Genomic DNA, 20,950 nt, shown 5'->3' with positions numbered 1-20,950 from the left:
GGACTAGAGCTCACTCTGTCTTCAGCATGTGAAGACACAACAGAAGGTGGCCATCTGCAAGCCAGGAGGAAGGTTCCACCAGGAACATTGATCTGGGACTTCCAGCTTCCATGACTGTGGGAAATAAATGTTGTTGTCTAAGTCACCCATCTATGGAATTATGTTTTAGCAGCCTGAGCAGACCAGGAGAGCCCTGCTCCAGGCATGTGGTGAAGTCAGTCACTCTGATGCCAAGGTGTCCAAATGCTCCTTCTCTTTGCTAATAATATTCCCTCCTTCTCACAGTGGCTGCGACCCTGACCTCTCTGGCCACTTTGTTCTCGTCTCTGATGGAGTCCCCTCAGACCTCCTGAATCAGAATTGCTAGGCAGAGTCCCGGGAATATGGGTTTTTAGGGAGGTCCGCAGGTGATTCTGGTGGACAGGGCATCCTGGCCGGGGAACCAGTGCTGTGACCTACAGCAGCTCATTCTCCTCTGAGGGAGGAAGCAGATGGAGGTCTCGCCCACGTCTTAACCCTGGGTTGCCCTCCCTTAACGCTGTGCTTGGAGACATCACAACAGGCACCGTGGGGAAGTTCAGCGGAGTAGCCCTGAGGTTGTGTGAGGGGACCCTCCCTCTAACAGAAGCCTCTCCCAGGAAGGCATGTCTTTGGTGTGGGTTCAGATAAGAGGGACAGAAATGGTGGGAAAAATAGGACAGATTGTGTGGGCCTGGGACTTTCTCTCCTTCTCCAGTTTGGAGTCCCACCCACCTCCTGGGCTAAGTGAGCCTTCCAGAGTGGCCTGAGGCAGTAGTCCAGAGCCTGATTGAGCACTGGGAACTGGGGTGACATTGGGAATGAGGTCCTGAAATGCCTTCATTTCAGAAAAGTTTACAAATCTTCCATATGCTAATTTCTCTCCTGTAAGTCTACCTCTCATCCAGAAGGTCAGTTTGGTTGTTCAATGGAGCAGAATGGTTTCTGAGCACCCACTCAGTGCCAGACGCAGAGCTAAGACTTAGGGATACTGGGATGAACCACACATCTCTGAAATGCTTACAGTCTCCTGAAGTGGGTTCAGAGTGTGTTCTGAGGATCAACTGTGGCAGAATAACCTGGAGTGGTTTGTTTAAAACATAGATGCCCAATTTCAACAAATGTACCACTCTGGTGAGGGATCTTAGTAATGGGAGAGGCTGTGCATGTGTGGGGGCAGGGATATATGGGAACCCTCTGTACCTTCTGCTCAGTTTTTCTGTGAACCTAAAACTGCTCTATAAAAATTGTTAAAAAAAATAAAATGTAGATGCCTGATCCTCCAAAACCCAGGTCTACTTATGCAGAATTTCAGAGGGTGGGGTCCTGACATCTGCAGTTTTGGAAGGCTCTTTGCAGAATCTCATTCACCGTAAAGTTTGAGAACCAGTGGAAAAAAGCTACTTACATTTTTAAACAACCCCAAATTTATGTTCATTGTATAAAATACACATAAACAAGAAGAAGAAAATTAAAACCACTTGTAACCCTACCCTCCTAAGATAATCATCCTTAGCATTTTATTGAATACCCTTCTAGATGTGTGTGTGTGTGTGTGTGTGTGTGTGTGTGTGTGTGTATTTAGACACATGTGTATCATCCATGTGTACCTGACACTGTGCTAAAGCCCTGGGGACAAAGATGAGAAAAAGAATGGTCCTGGCGTGGAACACCCACAGTCATGTTAAATGATGCCTGGCACAGCTTGAGGCCCTGCTTTAGTCACCCACTCACCTGCTCTTACCTTTTCCCCACAGGTATACATCATTAACGTGACCTGGTCCGACTCCACGTCCCAGACCATCTACCGGAGGTACAGCAAGTTCTTTGACCTGCAGGTGAGTGGGTCTGAGCTCAGATGGTGCCTGGTTCCACATGAAGTGGCCTGAGTGTCTGGTGGGTTGTCCTCTCTCATGTCCGCACTCATCCAGAGAATCCCCTTCCCAAGCTCTCAGGGTCAGAGTCTAGGCAGAGCAGAGGGACAGAGGAGGGAACCTCAGCGGTCAAGCTGGGTTGGGCTCAGTCTTGGATGATGCAGGCAGATACTTGGGGCTTTGTTGGCTTCCTCAGATGGTCTTAACAGTCATGCTTTGTCACCCTCCTTCGTCTGGAGGGTGGGAAACCAGGGCGGAAAGACTGGAGGTTGGCCGTGGGTGCTGTGTACTTGAGCAGACATGTGTCTATAAACATCCAGGGTGAGACACAAGCCACCACATCATTGCAGACAAAGAAAAGCAAACACGCAGAAAAGACTGAAACAGAAAATAAGCAGTTTCTTGAACTACAGACACAAATGGGGCATACCACTGTGTCTGTCTAACCAAATAAGGCTCTTATCTCCCTGTTTGTACAAGTGTATGATATGTGTGTCTCTCTAACATACCCAGGCATGTCACACAGGGGGATGGTAGCATGGATCCACAACTCCATTGTAGACACCTCCCTTGATGCCAACTAATTTGATTAGGCCTCTTTAGGTTACAAGTAATAGTTTTACACTCATACTGGCTTAGACAAAGAGGAGACTTGGTTGGAAGGATATACCAGGGAAGCTTATGCAGTCAACCAGATGGTGGAAAAGGGAGAGAGGCAGTGGCTTCAGGAACACCTGAAACCAGGGCTGCTCTCCCTCTGTCTTGTCTTGGCTTCTCTCTGGGCACTGTCATCAGTAGTTCAGCTGTCAGTAGCTCCCAAATTTCATATATTGTGGTTCCCAACAGCAGAGAGACTGACTCTCTGCCAGTTCCAAATCGAAAAATCCCAGGCAAGACTCTGATTGGCCTGACTTGGGTCAGGTGCCCTCTCTGCACTAATCACTACAGTCTAGGGTAGACAGACATGAACACAGACATGGCCACTAGGGGGCCCACCCCTGTTTATCAGAGGCAGGCACCAGACAAGGCAGAATCATTGAGAGTTGGGCAGCAACCCTTCCTATACCAGGAAGGGAAAGCTGAAAGTTTCCAGATTCTTCCTTAGGGCTATGAGCCTGATTTAGGCCTATAAAAACACAAAGAAGAGACATCCACTGCTGGCCCTCACAGCCAAGGTCCACTCCTTCCTTTGCAGGCCTCTAGTGGTGAGTCATCTTGGAGAGGCCAGGCTAGCATGTTTGCCTCCAAGTACCTGACTTTATCCCACTGTCCTTATGGCTCTATCTATGAGATGAGCCAAAGGTGAGCCAGCTCCCTGCATTACAGATCCTCTCTTAATCTAACAATGTGGAATTGAAAGCCACACCTTACCCTCCTGCCTTCTTCCTCTTCCCCCATCAACTCCTGTCCGGTCTCCTCGTGTCCTTCCGGCGTAAACTGTTGGGATTTGCTGATACCCCATCAATGGGTGTAGTGTGCTGGACAGGAAATGATCACTTAGTTGGGGAGAGGGAACCCTGAAAGGACTCATTGATGAGCCAGAGGGAAACTCTCAAATCAGAACTTTTCTTCCCCCTCTTTTCTGTTCTATTCCCCTACCCCCTCCCTAGTTACAGAATCTCACAGGAAAGGAATGCTGCTCCCCCAACTTCTCCCTTGCCTGGAGGGCTCATTTCCTGTGTGTTGAGAGGGGACACACGGCATGAAGCAGCTTGTACGATGCACTGGCCCTAGTCATGAGCATGGCCAGGCCTGTCCATGTGGGTCATTGTTACCCTGTAGAGGCAGTTTGGAAAGGGGTTGGGATGGTTCTTTGGAATTTAACCTTTCAACCAAGCATTTTTGGGAACCCATTTTTCAGAACTTGACATGATGACTTGTAGTGGCCTTCATTTTAGAAAGCCTTTCTTATTTATCAGGATCTCTGATTTTAATATGGCATTCCTATAGAGGAAGAACAAGTGGCATTGCTAATTCCGTCTCTGGTCACTGGTGGCCCTCAGAACTCAGCTTGGAGCTTAGGCACTGGAGACACATTGCCTGGGACCAGTTACTGGCTCTGTCACTCTGTAACTCCAGAGAGGTTCCTTCCTTAGCTTCTCCATTTTCTCATCTGTAGAATGAAGGTTCAAATGGTACCCACCCAGCAGGGTTGTTGTGAGGATGAAATGAGCAAATCCATGTTTTCCCCGACACATGGTTGTCTAGTGAGTTACTTGGTGTTAACAGGTGACAAGGATGCTGGGCTGCCTGGCTGAAGGGTCTGGGGGCTTCGTACCTCCTGTCATGGTGTTGCTTTCTTGTTTTCATCCCTTGGCTTCACTCTGCTGAGTTGCTGCTCAGTGCCCAGGCCTGTGTCAGAGTGTTCAGAGTCCCACAGGCTCTCTCTGGAGCTTGCCACTGGGACAGGACGGAGTGGGTTGGGAGTAGGGGTGTGACCCGTAGAGCACTATTCTCAGAATCCTTTTGCTCCTCCCCTTTTGGGCTGAGGCCCACTTTGGAACCCTGGAAGTACTGTGCCGACTAAGCCAGCCTGGGGAAAGCTGCCTAACTGGCTTTACTAACTCATGGTCCTGGGCTTTCTGGGGACTGTATGCTTTTCTTTAATATAAGTATATCCCATATATTGCAGGAGATATACTAAAAAGTTATTCATTGGGACTTCCTTGGCGGTCCAGTGGTTAAGAATCAGTGCTTCCACTGCAGGGAGCACGGGTTTGATCCCTGGTCAGGGGAACTAAGATCCTGTATGCCACATGGTGCAGCCAAAAACAAATTTTTTTAAGTTATTCATCGTTTATTTGAAATTCCTGTTTTATCCTTCGTCCTGTATTTTTCACTTGCTAAATCTGGCAGCCGTAGCCTGGCTGTGCATGGCAAGGGTGGAAGTATAAAGATGAGGAAGCCAGGCTGGCTCGCAGTAAGAGTGAATTGGCCTTTGCCAAGGCCTCCACCACATTTGCACTTTTGCAGGGCAGAAGTGGCACAGGCTGAGGGACACTCATTTGAGAAGGACAAGGTCCCTTCCTCCTAGGAGTCTGTATCTAGTGGGGAAAATAGACTTTTAAGCAGTTTAGTCCACTGTAGATGAAATAAATACTAGATTGATGTACAAGTAACATGCCAGGGGATGAAGAGGAAGGAAAGAGCATCCTTCTTGGGAGGGGGCAACTAAGAAGATGCCCATATGTTATTTTTTAATTTATTTATTTATTTATTTTTGGCTGCACTGGATCTTTGTTACTGCGCACGGGCTTTCTCTAGTTGCGGCGAGTGGGGGCTCCTCTTCATTGCAGAGCGCGGGCTTCTCATTGCGGTGGTTTCTCTTGCTGCGGAGCATGGGCTCTAGGCACACGGGCTTCAGTAGTTGTGGCATGCGGGCTCAGTAGCTGTGGCTCGCGGGCTCTTGCGCGCAGGCTCAGTAGTTGTGAGGCACGGGCTTAGTTGCTCCGCGGCTTGTGGGATCTTTCTGGACCAGGGCTCGAACCTGTGTCCCCGGCCTTGGCAGGTGTATTCTTAACCACTGCGCCACCAGGGAAGCCCTGCCCATATGGTTTTGATTGGTGACAGCAGCCTAGAATGATATAGCCACCACCCCCACTCCAGTTTGAGGGGATTTGGTTGCTTTTTGAGATTTATAGTTATCGAGGTAAAGTATGTCCCTAACTTATTTCTTAGTTTGTTCGTTCATTTATGCGTGCTTGTCTGCCTCCTCTCCATCTGTCCATCCATCTCTCCATCTGCCCATCTATCCATCCATCCATCTATCCCAATCTATCCAGTCTTAAGTGCCTGCCTTCTGTGTCCCAGGAAGGATGCCAGGCTCTGGGTGGGGATTTATTGGTGAGCAAAAGCAGATCTGGTTACTGCTTTTATGGGACTTACAGCTTAATGAGGAAAGACAGATTTTAGTTTAAAAATGTATATACATATTATTTTATATGATTCCAAATGCTACAGAGAGAAGCACCATAGACATATTATAGGGAAACCTTATACTCTGGTATCAGAGCAGACTTCCCTGAAGAAGTAAGTTTATCTGACAGACCAATGAGTTATTTTATTTTATTTTGGGGGCTCAGGGTTTCTTTTGTGCATCTTTCCAGACAAGCATGAATGTACATATACAATTCTAATAACCCACTTGGTCATTCACACCCTCCTGAAATCCTTCCAAGGGCACTAGGATAAGACCCTCTACTCCGCCCAAAACCTTCTTCTCTCCCCATGTTTCTTCCTTGAGCCTTCAGACCCAGTGGTTCTGCCACCTTCTCATTCAAGGGGCTGTGAACCCAGCCCCTCTTCCCACCCACTGGGAAGCACCAGGTATGGAACCTTTAGACTTGTGCTGTCCAGTGCAGTAAGCCACCAGCCACATGCGGCTAGTTACATTTAAATTTCAGTTAATTAAAAAACTTAAAGATTAAATTTTAAAAATTCAATTAAGTTCAATTAATTTTTTTGAAATGAAATGAAATTTAGTTTCTTGGTCATACTTGCTGCATTGCAAGTGCCCAAGAGCCACAGTGGCTAATGGCTACATACTGAGCAGATACAGAACATTTCTACCATCACAGGAAGTTCTATTGGACTGTGCTGCCTCTGACCATCGGGGACACACAGCAGGCTCGATCTGGCTTTATGCCCACCCCAGTGTGCTCTGCCACCTCCCAGGCCCTCCCCAGGTGTCCTCTAACATCTTCCAGGGCCCCTGCGGCAGGAGGGGGACTGTATTCCACCATGATTTGCCGCATCCATAGAGCAATTCAAATTCAACAGCTCTTCCAAACACCTCTTCTGGAAACCAGGTCAGTTACTAGAAAGGGCTCCTAAGGGCATTTCAGATGTCAAGCTGGGAACAGGGAAAGGAGAGGCTCTAGGTCTCCAAGTGGAAATTGGTTTCTTCTAAAAATAATCCACCACTCAGCCCTATCTGACCAAGAAAGGGACCTGTCCCAGAGGGAGCTGGCAGGGACAAGGCCTGATATTGAGGCCTGTTTAGTTATAAAGAGCTTGGATTACTTGGAGGTGGAGTTGAGGGGAGAAGGAGCAGGGAAAAGGACCGCAGATGCTCTTAAGTTGCCTTCTCTTTGGCGCTGGACCACATTTCCAGCCTCTGTAAATTTCCTTGCACAGCTCCTTCACTGTTAAGTGTCTCCCCCAAGGCCTGGCCCCACCAAGGAAGGACCGGAAGGCTCTCTGAAGCTCCGGCTCCATCAAAGGTTGTTTCACAATCTGACCTACAAGGCGCTGGGATGCAGTAATTGCTCTGCAAACATTGGCTCCATAGTGCTGCTGGCCCTTTAGTCTGAACTCTGGCCAGTGAGTGCGCAGGGTCAATATTTGATCAGAGCTGGGAGAGGCCCTTTAGCCTCCCCCATGCTGCTTGGAAGATAGAGTTAAGAAGGCTGTTCAGGTTTGCTCATTTGTTTTAAAGGGTTTAACCTATTTTGAAGAGCTTTTATCCCTCTTCCTTATTCATCTCTCCAGCATCTCCACCCACTTACCCACCCAGAGTCACACTCACTTTTCAGCTCTCAAATAGCCAGGCTTATGATGGGTGAACAAAACTATAATCTGCGAATTGTTAATAACCAACCTTAGGAGGGATGTGTATGTGTATGTGGGCGTGTTCTGATGTAATATATGGAGAGTTACAGGATCACAGCATTTTTATAATTAGAAGAGTTCTACTCCCAGTCCCTCATTGCAGGTAAACATCTGTGTTCATTTTTCCATTCCTTAAATTTATATGAGCTTTAGTTTGGTTTGATGTCCAGAGCAGGCCTCGGCTCAGGTCAAACTGGGGTGATCCTGGTGTGTGCAGGGATCAACCTGAGAGTAGAAGAGGGGTCTGGGGGAGGTGTCTTTACTGCAGGTTCTGTCTTTTAATCATCAAGGCAAGCTCTGTGTTGTTTGAGATCATTGACCCTAGACTAAAGCCTGGGGGAGGTAACTTGCCAAATTCAAAGAACGATTTTGTACCAAGGATTCTAGAGAGTCCCAGCACATGGTGTGGCAGTTCTAGTGCCAGCAGTGCGATAAGCTGAGGGTCATTGTGCTTGCTCACATGCCCCGGACAGACAAGAACATTGGCCTTAACTGAGGTCAGTCCCCAGTCCCAGGAAGCCTCCTATTGTTTGCCGTGGCAAAAATGGGAAACATAGAGGATGGCTAAGTAAGCTGTTGTCTCATACCACTTTGTACAACAGTCAGAACCATAGAGACTGATCTGTCCCATGGATGGAGCGCTAAGAAATGTTAATGAATGGCCAATGCGAGTTTCAAAAAATTGTATGATAGCAATTATGCAAAAACAACAAGATACATCTTTTATAAGTACATGCACAGCATAAGTACATAATTATTTTTAAAAGGTCTGGAAGGATACACTCCAAATTGGTAAAAGAGTTATCTCTGGAAGAGGGTTGGGGACATGGATGGGAGGGAGGGCTTGGTCAAAGGGGAACCTTAGCCTTATTTGTAATGCCTTACTTTTTTTAAAAAGGAGAATGTATTCATGTATTATTTACAACATTTATATATAATAATTAAAAGATACCTGTGGGAGGAGGTGGGAAAAGTGGGAGGTCTAAAATAAACTGTGCTCCTCCTGGTCATTACAGCATAATGGGACAGAAAACACACAGGTTAAAAAAATAGACATTAATAACATATCTAACAAGAGAAAGAAAATGAAAATGATTATTAAAATCACATTACCTCATATTTCCTGAATCACCATTCTAGATCATTCCTACGGAACGTAACTGGTTAGAATCCATTACAGCAAACCCCAAATTATCTTGTCAAACTGGAATCTTGTATTCCAATATTGCCTACAACACATGAACTGTGTATTGGGCCAAGAAGCACTTGGGTGGTGGTTCTTGTGTCATGATGAACCACGGTGAGAGCTTCTTGGCTGTGGAGTGCAGTGGTTAAGGGCAGGTACTCCAGGGTCAGGATGGTTGGATTCCAAGACCAGCTCCGGCACTTACTAGCTGTATATAACCTTTGGTGAGTTCTTTAACCTCTCTGTACCTCGGTTTTCTCATCTGTGTAATGGGGATAATAAAAATACCTGCCTCATGGGGTGATAGTAAGAATGAAATGAGACAATCCATGTAAAGAAAGCCCTGAGAATAGTGACTGGCGTGGAGTCCCTAGATGGGGAAGCTGAGAACTCACCAGTTAGGTCCTCAGAAACTTAACTTCAAGAGAAAATAGCTGGACATCCCTACTCCAGCTGGAGGCCGAGGTTTCTTCCTGGGCCCCATTTATACAGACTTCACTTTCACCACATAGCTCCGTCTGCCTCCAGGTGGGAGAGGCAGGTGGTGGTGGTTAGGTCTTCCCAGATAAACTGTTTCACCTCCAAAGTGTAATTACCAATCCACCATCCTCTGTTAGGAAAACACTGCTGTTTAGAAAGTTGCTATTTGTCGACAGTTTTTCCTTGCTCTTGGAAAGAGGCATCTTTCTGATTCCTGATGGAACACAGGGGGATTCCAGGGGAGTCCTGTGGGGATTCCAGTAGCTCCTGGGAATTCTGTGGCTGGCTTCCCCTCCCCCGGGAGCTGGCTCTGCCTCAGCCGCTCCCTTTCATCTGGCCCCATGGCCTGAGGGTGAACTCCAGTTTCCTCTCTGTCTACTGATTTCCCCTCTGGCAGGTTCTGCCTAGCATTGGGGTGAGGAGGGGAGAGGGCCGTGGGGTGTCTCTTCTCCAGGGAGTGTTGGGTGGGGAAGGCCTGGGGAAATGGTACCTCCAGGCCGGCTCAAGTTGGAAAGCTGTTCACTGAGTTGGAATCCTGGTTTGCTTGGTGCCCGGCTAGCGTGCACTTGAAGGTGGGTTTATTTTTTTTCCGCTCCAAGCAGATGAGGTTTGCAGTTTGTACAGTGACTCCTTCTTGTGCAGTTTCCCCAGCCCCGCGGGCTTAGGAATGACCTTGTACATGAGGGGTCTTGCAGGTCCAGAATAGATGGAGAGAGGTGACCATGGGCATCGCACACGGGGCAGGGTCTCCACACGTCCGTGCCAGATGCATACTGTGGCAGGGTCTGCTGTCAGCCATCCCCACCGTCTGCCCCGGGCAGAGCTTAAGGATGCAAAGAGAGGAGAGGAGCTTGTCCGACGGTCTGAAGCAGCCAGAGCTGTGGGATCCTTGTCATGCTGCAGGTGCACTTGGGAAATTAATCTTTTCCTATACAGATGAATACCTGGTCTGTGAGCACCTGTGTTGGTACCTGCGTGCATTTGGTGCATGTGGTCTTCCTGGCAAATGGTCTGTAGGTGATCCTGGCACACATCTCCCAAGGAGTTCCTCAGGGACCAAGCCGTGTCTGACGAGACCCTCACTTGTGACCACCAGGAAGTCAGGAGCCACCTCTGCCTTTTTCTGCTCGCTCATCCTCCCTCAGGGGCAAGGTGGGATTGCCACACAGTGGGGGAAGCCCCTTTGTAGACATTGGGGAAAATTGTAAGAAAAGCTGGAATGTCCTCTGGGTAGTAAACCTTGGCACTATTCGTTGGCTCTAAGCTTCTGGGTGAAGTCTGGTGGGTGTGAGCACTGGGGACTTAGGGGGCTGCCTGCTCCCCCAGTAACTGTCCTGCAGGGCGGATGAGAACACATCTTTCAGGGAGAGAAATCAGCTGTGTGCAAATATCTCAATATGGGAGGTACATGCTTGCCGACCAGCATTAACCAGATCTGCTGGAGAATTGGGGTGGAATTGTGAGTTTCGCGACCAGAAGGCCCTTAGAAATCATCTATCAGGACGATAACATATCTGGCACTCATGCTGCCACTTTCTGGTCTTGTGTCCACAACAGGCATCACTAATTGATCACAGCACATTCCCATCCCGTGCCCGTGGCTGACACTGTTCCATGGGTCCTGAGCCCAGACATGGTCTCAGAGTCTTTCTGAAAATACAAACCCAAATATCTTCAGGAAGACACTACCTATCAACTGGCAATGGTACCTTGAGATAAAACTTATTGGCCACCCTCTGATGTAGTCCATTTCCTTTATTTGACAGATGAGGAAACGAGGCCCTAAGAGGGGAAGTGACTCGTCTACGTTACAGGGCCAGCAAGTGACAGCAGGACAGAACTCAGGCGCTCTAGCTTTAGTTTATTCCAATCTGGAATTCTAGCCTCCCCTCCAGAAGTCTTCTTTCTGTTTTTGGCTGAGGAGGGCAGGAAGTCCCTGTTGCATCACCAAGAGAGCTCCTGGGGGGAGGGGGCAATCATTCACCCTTCCTGGAGAGAAGGGGCCTGTGCAGAGCAGAAAACTTCTCTCCGGCTCCCAGAAAGGTCTGCCCAGCTGCTGCCTGCAGCTCCGCCCAAGTGTCCTGCCTACCACTGCCCACTTCTCTCACTGGATAATAAATCTCAGCTTTGCCAGAGGTGGCATCTGAGTCAGGCCACACCACCTGCCTGACTGCTCCGAGCTGCACACCTTGTTTTCCCGGCATGAGGGTGTCACGTCAGGGTGTGTTTGGGTGTTACATCAGCGAGGCCCTGCTGCCGTCACCTCCCTCTTCCTCTGGTCTCAGGCCCCAAGGTCCGACCTAGCAAACTCAGCTCTGCCCCCACCGGGCCCCCATCTACCCCTCTTGGGATAACAAATGGGAAGTTGGCTGCAAAGTGCATGGAGGCACAGTGTCCCCTCCAAACTGGAGAATGAAGGGAAGGAAGATCTATGGTGGTGGCCAGGTGAGTGATGTGTGCGTGTGTGTGTGTGTGCGCGCGTGCTCCGTGAAGCCTTCAACTGTGACCAAGTCACTCCCTTCCCACGGGAAGGAATTTCAAGTCAATCCTGGCATCTTGGAGGAGTGCCAGCTACATGCCTGGCACTAGGCTTGGTAATGGGGACCCGGAGGGGAGAAGTCAGGGTCATCCTGGGCGGAAAAGCCAGGCTGACAGCCTTGGCCTGAGCCAGAGCCACCAACTGGTGGGGGAATCAGGGTACGGGCAGAAGGCATAGAATGGGTGAGCAATCAGGGCGTAGACCACTGCCATCAGCCCTGCTGCTTGGGCATCCCAGCCTGCTTGTTGAGGTTTTGGCGTCCTTGCATCCCCTCCCCCACAGCAGCAACAGTTGGTTTTGCTTTTGACTCTTGTGGACCTGAGACAGCCAGGGTGAACTGTGGGAGCCTGAGTTGTGGGCTTGTTGGAAGGAAGACAGCCACAAGCCAGGTGACCCAGAGATGCAGTGATTTCCCTCACTGGCACCCTGCCACCCCTGGGCATCAGCTCCCATGTGATTTTGGGGGCTGCAATTACTGCATCTCCGGGACATTTCCTCAGGCCAGGCCATTGTAGGAGTTATTGGAGAATTGTAGTTCTTTCCTTTATATCCAAAATTTAGCTAGAGCCAAGGAAAAAAGATTTTAGATTCCTCAGAGACCTCCACAGTTGGGTGACAGCAGGCTCTCCAAAAGAGCTTGTGGGATTCCTGGTACCAACTTCCCAACTTTCCGAGTGGAGTAGTTTGCTCTCGGTGATGGGAAGCTCAGGCTTTGTTGTCAGACAGACTTACATGAATGTGACCTCCTCCCTACCACCTCTTATCAGCTGTGTGACCCTGGGCCATTACCTAACCTCCAAGGGACTCAGCCTTATCGTCTGCTAAATGACTCTAATTGCAGAAGCTGCTTCATAGAGTCCTTGTGAGATTTCTAGGAGACAAGGCACAGGAAACCTGTCCCACTGAGACTGAAGCAGCTATGGAGAGTCATTAGGATGGCGATCACTGCCCTGTGGACACGGTGTCTGTCCAGCCTGAACTAGGGAAACATTCCCAGCCACGAAAGGGTCTTAGGCACCCCCAAGCTGCAGTAAATGAATGCTCCAGGGCTGGCCAGGAGACAGCCCCAAATGCCAGCCAGGGTTTGGCTCCGTCTGCTAATTAGGGAGCATTTATCTGGTGCCCAGCAGAACAAAGTGGCCAGTTCAGCCATGCTGGAAGGCTGAGCTCAGTGCTGGCTGGGGGCTGGGGAGGAGGCTCGGAATGGGGCGGGCATGGGGGCATCCCTGGGGCTAAATGGACCACATTCAGGAATGGCTTAAAAAAAAACCCACCCAAACAGGAAGCATGAGGCTGGTGTACAGGCTGGAGCTGCGATGCTGGCAGAGAGGGTGGCTCTGGTGCACAACAAGCAGCCATTCTTCCCACTGAGGCAGTGCCGACCTGGTCTCCTCGGGGCATCTCTGGTGAAGGCCGGCCTGGCTGGCTCCCCAAGGAAACGAGCTTGTTTCTATCCTGAGATTCCCAGGGCTCCACCCCTCACCTTGGAAGCTTGTGAGGAGGATCCCCCAGTGGGAGGGCGGAAAGGAACCCCTCTCTGTGTGCCCCCGCCGGGGTGCTGGGCCCCGCCTGCTGCTCCCTGCATCCTACAGTGCAGTGGGGTGGGGACCCGGATGGCACGGGGGGTGGAGGGGAGGGATGGGCTGAGAAATCGACCACATGTAGGAGGGCTCAAAACTGAGATTTTATCCATCGTGTTATGTACTTGGGGGGACACTTTGGGCCAGTTTGGAATACCTAGGTTTCTTGGCTGTGTAGTTGAGAAACGAGGTGAGGGAGGGTAGAGCTGCAGAAGCACCCTTTCTGCAGGTGGGGGGCCAGGATCCAGACCGGCCGTCTGGCTCTGGAATCCACAGGCTAAACCCTTCCGTCCACTCTCACCTGTAACTTTGATGTGGCCCCTGCATGGGCCAGAGCACTGCAGAGCCAGCCTGGGAGATCCCAGCACCTCAGAGAGGAGGGGGGTCCTTTCCCTCCCTTGCCAGGAAGGCGTCAGCTGCAGAGCAGGTGGGGCTGGGCTGGCCGCTGGAGGCGGGTACTGCCCTGACCCACTGCCCAGGCTGGGGAGGGTTTGGGCTGGGCTGATAGAGAGAGAAATTGTCAGTTTCTGTATGTTCACTTCCTTTTCTCTGCCCTTGAGTCTTGGATTTTCCCTATGGTGTTCTCTCTGTGTCTCTCTCTTTCCCCAGTTTCTCGTTATCTCTATCTCCCAAGGGTCTCTGGGTCTGGGCCTGTCTCTGGGCATAGCTCTGTTCATCCCTGTGGCCTTTCCCCAGCCTCCTTTCTGGAGGCGTTTTCTCTGGCTCTGCTATGTCTTTGTCAGCCTCTGGGTCTCTTTTGTCTGTATGTCTTCCCCCGGGATGCTGCCATGTCCCAAGCAGGAGTCTGGGAGAAGGGCAGGTGAGGGCCTGACTGTGACCTGTACGGAGGGTCGCTGACTGTGATGAGCGAGGGGCTTGGCAAGTCTGCACCCTCAAAGGCAAAAGCCTCGACGGGGAGTGGGGCTGCTTCCCCTTCTCAGGGGAAATTAACCTTTTTCCTGACAATGGCTTATGTGTAGACATTCCTTTTGGAATCCAGTGACGGTCTTGGCACCCTGGTGGGGAGCCTGCCCTGCCTCCAGAGGGCACCCATGATGGCCAGCCGTTGGCTCTTCCCCCTCCCAGAAGAGACGTGACTGCAGTCCCCCTGCCCCGGGCCTGGCAGTGCTCTCAGGCCTCACCCAGGCTGCCCCAGAGAGTCGGCTCGGGGCTCCTGTGGGTAAGGTGGGGACCGCAGGCTGGCTCTTCCCCTTCTCTAGCTGGACAGAGGGTCTCGTCTGTCTGTTCCATCACCTAATCCCTTCCTGCCCTGTGCTAGCTGTTCCTCCAGGGCCACGCCTGCCCCGCTGCTGTCCCCACTAGAAATAGCTGAGCAGTAGGCATTCGCCCAGACGAGGGAGTGGCCCTTGCAGGGTAGGCTAACCCCCAAAATATGCCACCAGCTGTCAGGGATCTGGGTCAGGTAGGGCACCAGGAATAGGTTTGGGGTGGGGTTCTGTTCTCCTTGGGCATCTTCTCAATGGGGGCTAGTTCTCTGGGCCCAGACTCTGTCATCAACTAGAAGGCGGGTGGGGGTGAGCACCTGACCATGTTTGTTGAACACCTGCTATGGGCAAGTCACTGGCTCCAGGGTGGGGCTGAGCGGTGGAGACAGATGCACCATGATCTGACCGCAGGCTGACCCTTCAAGGCATCTCCACTTAAAAGTCACACGTATGCCTGCACCTCAGCATGTTCCAAACCCGGCCCCTATCTAGACCCTCCCTCCTCCTTCCCCTCCTCCCTCCTTCCCTCTCTCAGTCACTGCACCATCTCTTACCCCTGCAGATCCCTCCTCTCTGCCCCAGGCCCCTTGGCCAAGCCCTCCTGATTCCTCCCTTGCATCTACTGCCTTGTTACCAGGCCTCCCAATGCTCCAGTCCGGCCCCTTCCAGCTGCTTCTGTGCATTGCAGCCAGTCAGCTTTCCTCTTCTAGTGCTTATTTTTAATTATGAATATTTTTAATCCTACAGAAAATAATATAATGCATCTGTAGACCTACTGATTTAACAAATGTTCACATTTTGCTACATTTTATTCACATGCTTATTTTAAAGTGAGGTATAATTGACATCAGAGACTTTTTTTTTAAGAAATAAATTGAAGCCGATAGAGGAGGTGTCTGATAAATGCTAGATTCCCTTCCTCCTGCCTCAGGTTTTACCGAGAAGGTGGAACTGGAGGTGGGCCTAGGGGAAGGGCTGGGTTTGGTGGACTGAGAAGGTGCCCAGGCAGGGAGACTGCATGTGTGAAGGTGTGGAGGCAGGGCTGCGTGGCACGGCCAAGGTCAGGGGATCCCTGCTTCTGTGGAGGATGGAGCCCCGCAGGGAGGAGCACAGGTGCCGGCGGCCCTCCAGCGGCCAAGCCCTTTCCCGCCTTGCCCTTCCTCCGCCTCCCGCACCTCGTCCTAGGTGGGTAGCTGCCGTGTTTGTGAGGTCGCGAGGGGAAGCCATCACCTGGGTCTGCATCAGTGCTGTCACCTGGACAGGCACCCTGCAGCTGGGCGCCAGGGTGGGCTCCGCGGGGAGCTTTTCCGCTTGTGTTCCCTGCTTCCCTGGTAGGAGTCAGGTTCTCCCCTCCAGGAAAGCCTCGTGAAACCAGCTGGCCTGGCCGCAGAGCCTGGGGAGGGGGAGGGTGGCCAGCCTCACTGCGTGGGCTGCTTGACTAGGCTTCCCTGGCAACTCTGCCTGAGTTTTAGTTTTTGCTTCAGGGATTTTTCTCTTTTTCTTCTGGGCTCCACCTTGCCTTCCCCTTCCATGAACTGTGAACAGACACTGGGACACCCTTGGCCTAAAGGGCTTCCAGAAAGGAGAAATTACAAGAAAAGCCTCCTGTGGGCCAAATGGCCGACCTCAGTAACCAGGAAGGGAGCCATCAAGGCAGGGATGCAGCGTCAGCCCTTGATGTCATCAGGCCAGATCGGGCCACTTGGGCTGCCCAGGTCAGCTGTTAGGAACGCCTGAGGTGCCAAAGGGATTCGAACCCTTTGAATGCAGCCAAGCTCTGCCCTCTTCCTCTCCGTCTGCTCTGCCCCCACCCTGGTCCAGCCCCATCACCTCCCACCTGGGCAGCTGAGCAGGCCTCCTGGGGGACCTCCCCTCACATTTTTGTCTTCCCACCAACCAGTGATCCTTCTAAAAATAAATCAGGTCGTATCACACCCCCCTTTTATAACCTTTCTGAAAGCCTTCCTTTCTTTTGGGAATGAACCCCCAGTTCCTTAGCCCACCCCCAGGCCCTGTGTGGTGGGTCCCCACCTGCCCTTCTAGACCTGTCCCCTGCCATCCTCCTTTCCTGTCTCTCAGCTCACCCCCTTGATCCTGGGGCACCAAGTGCAGTACTCTCTCAGTGCCTTTGCCATTGCTGTCCCCTCTGCCTGGAACTCCATTCCGCCAGGTCTTCAAGCAGCTGACTCCTTCTGGGCACTCGGGCCTCACGTGACACCTCCCAGAAAGGCCTTCCTTGATCACTTCCTCAGAGAGCCCCCCAGCCCTGTCACATTGTCACATTCTGTTGTCCTCAACAATCTATCATTATCTTATTTAACTCTTTGTCTATTGGTTATGTCTGATCCCTGCTGGAATGTGAGCTTTAAGAGAGCAAAATCTTGCTTGTTCATTAACTTCTGTTTTCCCAGTGCCTAGAACAGTGCCTGACAGAGCAGGTGCTCAGGAAATTGTTGTCGAATGAATGGAAGGGTGCATGGCGAGCTGGCACTGAGTGTAGGAAATGGGAAGAGAGAGGCCCGCAGCCTCCTTCTCCACGCCAAAGACAAGGTCTGCTGCGTAGCTCCTGTTCCTCCTCCTGGATGCCCATCTTTGCTTATAGGCTGGACTTGCCATTAGGGACACTTGTAAGGATTAGCTGGAATAGAAAGTAACTTTCAACTTTAAAAATATTAGAGGGCTTCCCTGGTGGCGCAGTGGTTGAGAGTCTGCCTGCTAATGCAGGGAACACGGGTTCGAGCCCTGGTCTGGGAAGATCCCACATGCCGCGGAGCAACTAGGCCCGTGAGCCACAATTACTGAGCCTGTGCGTCTGGAGCCTGTGCTCCGCAACAAGAGAGGCCGCGATAGTGAGAGGCCCGCGCACCGCGATGAAGAGTGGCCCCCACTTGCCGCAACTGGAGAAAGCCCTCGCACAGAAACGAAGACCCAACACAGCCATAAATAAATAAATTAATTAATTAATTAAAAAAAAATATTAGAGAACGAGGCGCATCTGGAAAACAAGAATACAATGCTGAGAAAAATATGCAAAGAACACTAAAAGTTATGAGAAATTAAAAATGCCATTGCAAAATAAGAAATTCAATAGAGGGTCTGGGGGAAAAATAAAGAAATCTTCTAAAAGATTAAAAAACAGAACTTGAAAGAAAAGTTAAGACAAAGAAGATCAACCCAGAGGGTTCAATATCTGTTGAACAGGAGCTCCTACATGAGAGAACAGAAAATATAACAGAATATAACAGAGAGGGAGAGAAATTAATGAAAGCAAATTTTCTAATAATGAAAAGAATATGTCTTTGGATTGAAAATTCTTATAAATGCTTCAGGTTGATTATTTCCAAAGATGGCCACAACCATCTCCTGTACCACGTGACTTTTGCGATAAGACTATTACTTCTTTCATTAAAAAGAGTTTCCTCAGTCTAAAGGTCTCCCAACTGAGCTATTGCGGCAATTACACTCCAATAAGGATGTTAAAAACAAGACAAAACAAAACAATATGATTGTTATCCATTTGGGCCAGATTAATAAGAAAAACAGAAACCACATTGTTTCAACAGAAAGATTACAATGTAGGTAATTGGTGATCTAACTCTGGCCAACTAGGAAGCAACTAGTCACTCACGGGCAGTGAAAAGACCCCTAGAGTCTTGGCCACTGGACTAGCCCCTCCACTCGGCCCCTGGACTAGGTTGTCTCCCCTGTAGTATTTGTTGTATTGTCACCTCCCACCACGATCATGGTGGTGGCATCCATGGTAGCTCTGTTGGTTCACTCTCAACTCAGTGTGTTCTGTAACCTCTTTCCTCTGGGATAGTCAGATATGTGATTCCCTTCATACCTCATAGAAGCCAAGAGAAGTTTAGGTGCACTTAAGTCCTTCTTATGCCTAACCATAATGGGTGCATAGTTTCCCAACATGCGTCTCCTAATGAGTGTGAAACCGTCCTGTTAAACAGTCTCCATTTAGATTCCCAAATATGATTGTGGAACAAGTTCCTCACTGCCATTTCAAGCCGCTTCAATCAAATTCACCTCCTACATCTGGGCGTCTGTCTAGAGAGAGGCGATCAAGACATACATTCTACTGGCAGCCTCACTTATCTGCTGTCTTCCTTATCATTGAAATCCCTCAAGACTCTGAGGGGCAGGTTTCTGTTTTGCTCTGGACCTCTCTATGTTGAACTCTATGATATAGCTCACCAGGTCTGTAGGTCAATATATTCAATGTATGCAAACCAGTATTTAGGAAAGTATTCCTAGATAAAGCTTTGTTTTAAATATAGTTGTCTGTCTGTAAAAAATTAAAAATATCCTATTATGAAGATCAGAAAAAAAAAAACGTTTCCTCTATTCTTAATCCTGTGCTTATCCTGAATCACAGGCTCCAACGAGAATATCTTCCCCTTGAAAATATTCTTATTTGTAAGAAATAGATGATTAAATAGCTAATTATCTTTGTAAAAGAGATAAAATTATGCTCTAATAAAGAGAGGATGAGAATGAGGTTTGAAGTACCTCTTTCTCTCTTTCCCTTCTTGTTTTTAGTAACATTTTCTTTGGGATAGCACAAATTTAGTGACATAAGAATATATGTCATATTTTCCAGGGGAAAATTTTATTTTCCATTTTGAACTCTCCTATATTGTTTGAAATTTTGTTACCATGTATGTATGTTACTTACACAAAATGTTTTTGTATATTGCTGTAAAATATTTATAATTATTGTTATAGAAGAAGATTTTTATCTTGGGAGAAATATACCACTTTTTAATGAAAGAAAAGTCTATGCATAGAAGTAAAGAATTTTACTGTGCACACGAACTACTTAGCATCTTGTTAAAATGCAGATTCTGATTCAGCAGGTCTGCCTGGGGCTTGAGATTTTGCCTTTCCACCACACTCTCAGGTGATGATATGGTTAGTCTCAGGATCACACCTTGAGTAGTGAGGGCATAGAGTACTGGAAAGATACATTTGAAGCCCTTCTCCATTCCTTTCTTTTTCTTCCTTCTGTCCAAATGTGATCTTTCTCCCCTTTGCCCATGGCCCTTTGTGACCAGGTGGGAATTTGGCCTGGTGACTCTGGTGAGGAACGCTGTTCCAGCACTTCCCAGAACCTGCCAAGGGTAGTGCGGGCTGCCTCAGAGGGATGGTATGCTCTGTCGTTGGAGGTGTTCCTGTGACCTTGAATGGTCACGTGTCAGGGGTGTTGATCCCTGTGTGGGGAGGAGGAGGCGCCTCCCTACAATTCCACCTTGTGCCTCTGTGTGCCTTCTACAAACTTGTGGAACCAGGATCTCAGGTTGGGGCTCATTCACCTGTGCTGACTTTTATGGGTCATCTGGCAAATCCTCAATCCCCACCCTTCTCAGTCCTTCCAGGGGAACACTTGGTATTCTAAATACTGTATGTGTGACTTGGTGGATAGGACAGGGAGGGGGAGGAGGGGTGATGGCTTGGCTTTAGAAATAGTTCAATCATGTAGGAATGTGATGCCTGACTTGATTGGATCTCGGGATGGAGGGTTCTGCCTTTTATTTTTATTTTTTTTTGTTTTTGTGTTTGTTTTTGTTTTTTTTGGTTCTGCCTTTTAGATTGTCTTCCCTCTTTCAATTTGGTTCAACAGACCTTGACTAAGAGCTCCTTTGTGTTAGTCAGGACAGGTTAATTGCTGTGTAACAAACTCTCAGAGACTCAATACAATAGAGGTTTAATTCCTGCTCATGTCATAGACCAAAACAAGTTACTAGAGAGCTCTACTCCAGGTAGTCATTCAGGGAACCCAGACTCTCCCATCTGGTGACTCCATTCCCCATGAATCTCTGTTTCCACCCAGCAAGGGAGGGAAGAGAGAACGTGAAAGGTTGCAGGGAGATTTTATGGGTTGCCTGGAGGAGGCACACATCACCCCTGCTCATATTCCATTGGTCAGAATTCAGTCACATGACTGCACCTCCCAGCAAAGGAGGCTAGGAAATGTAGTCTAGCTGTGTGCCCAGCTACATGTCAGACACTGTGATGGACGTTGGGCATACTGAGACACAGTTGCTTACAAGAGGCTCACAGGCTTTTGAAAGGAGGCAGGTGTATAAACAAATAATTATGATATAGTAGTAAGTGCGGTTCTAGAAGCGTGACCAAACCACAGAAGCAATCTAGAGAAGGGAGTCAATGAGGGCTAAACCTGTGCAAAGGCCTCAGAGGTGGTGGCAGCAAGAGATCACATGGGGTGGGGCATTCCAAGTAAAAGGAACAGAATGTGCAAAGGCACAGAGCTGTGGAACAGCATGTGATGTCCAGGGAGGATGCAGGCAGGCTGTGCAGTACGTGGGGACATGCAGTAGCGGCAGGACATGTGACTGCAGAGGTCAGTCGGGGCAGAGGTCATGAATGGGCTTGTGTCCCATGGGAGGCAGAGAGCCAACAAAGGG

General features: G+C 49.4%; 1 protein-coding gene across 5 annotated transcripts in view; it reads left to right on the top strand.

Moving 5' to 3' along the window:
- Positions 1-20,950, top strand: part of SH3PXD2A (SH3 and PX domains 2A) — a 241,159-nt gene that overhangs the window by 49,978 nt on the left and 170,231 nt on the right. For all 5 annotated transcript variants that reach the window (XR_014249245.1, XM_082408274.1, XM_082408273.1 and 2 more), the window contains exon 2: positions 1,776-1,856. Coding sequence is in view for 4 of the 5 variants with exons in the window: in XM_082408274.1 (XP_082264400.1) it covers positions 1,776-1,856 (81 nt within the window). In the remaining variant the exon portion in view is untranslated. The remainder of the gene's footprint in view (positions 1-1,775; positions 1,857-20,950) is intronic.

The sequence above is a fragment of the Balaenoptera borealis genome, assembly GCF_965194805.1.
Source record: "Balaenoptera borealis genome assembly, chromosome: 10".
Taxonomy (NCBI): Eukaryota; Metazoa; Chordata; class Mammalia; order Artiodactyla; family Balaenopteridae; genus Balaenoptera; species Balaenoptera borealis.
Note: the sequence above shows the minus strand (reverse complement) of the source record. Positions and strands in the feature narration are given on the sequence as shown.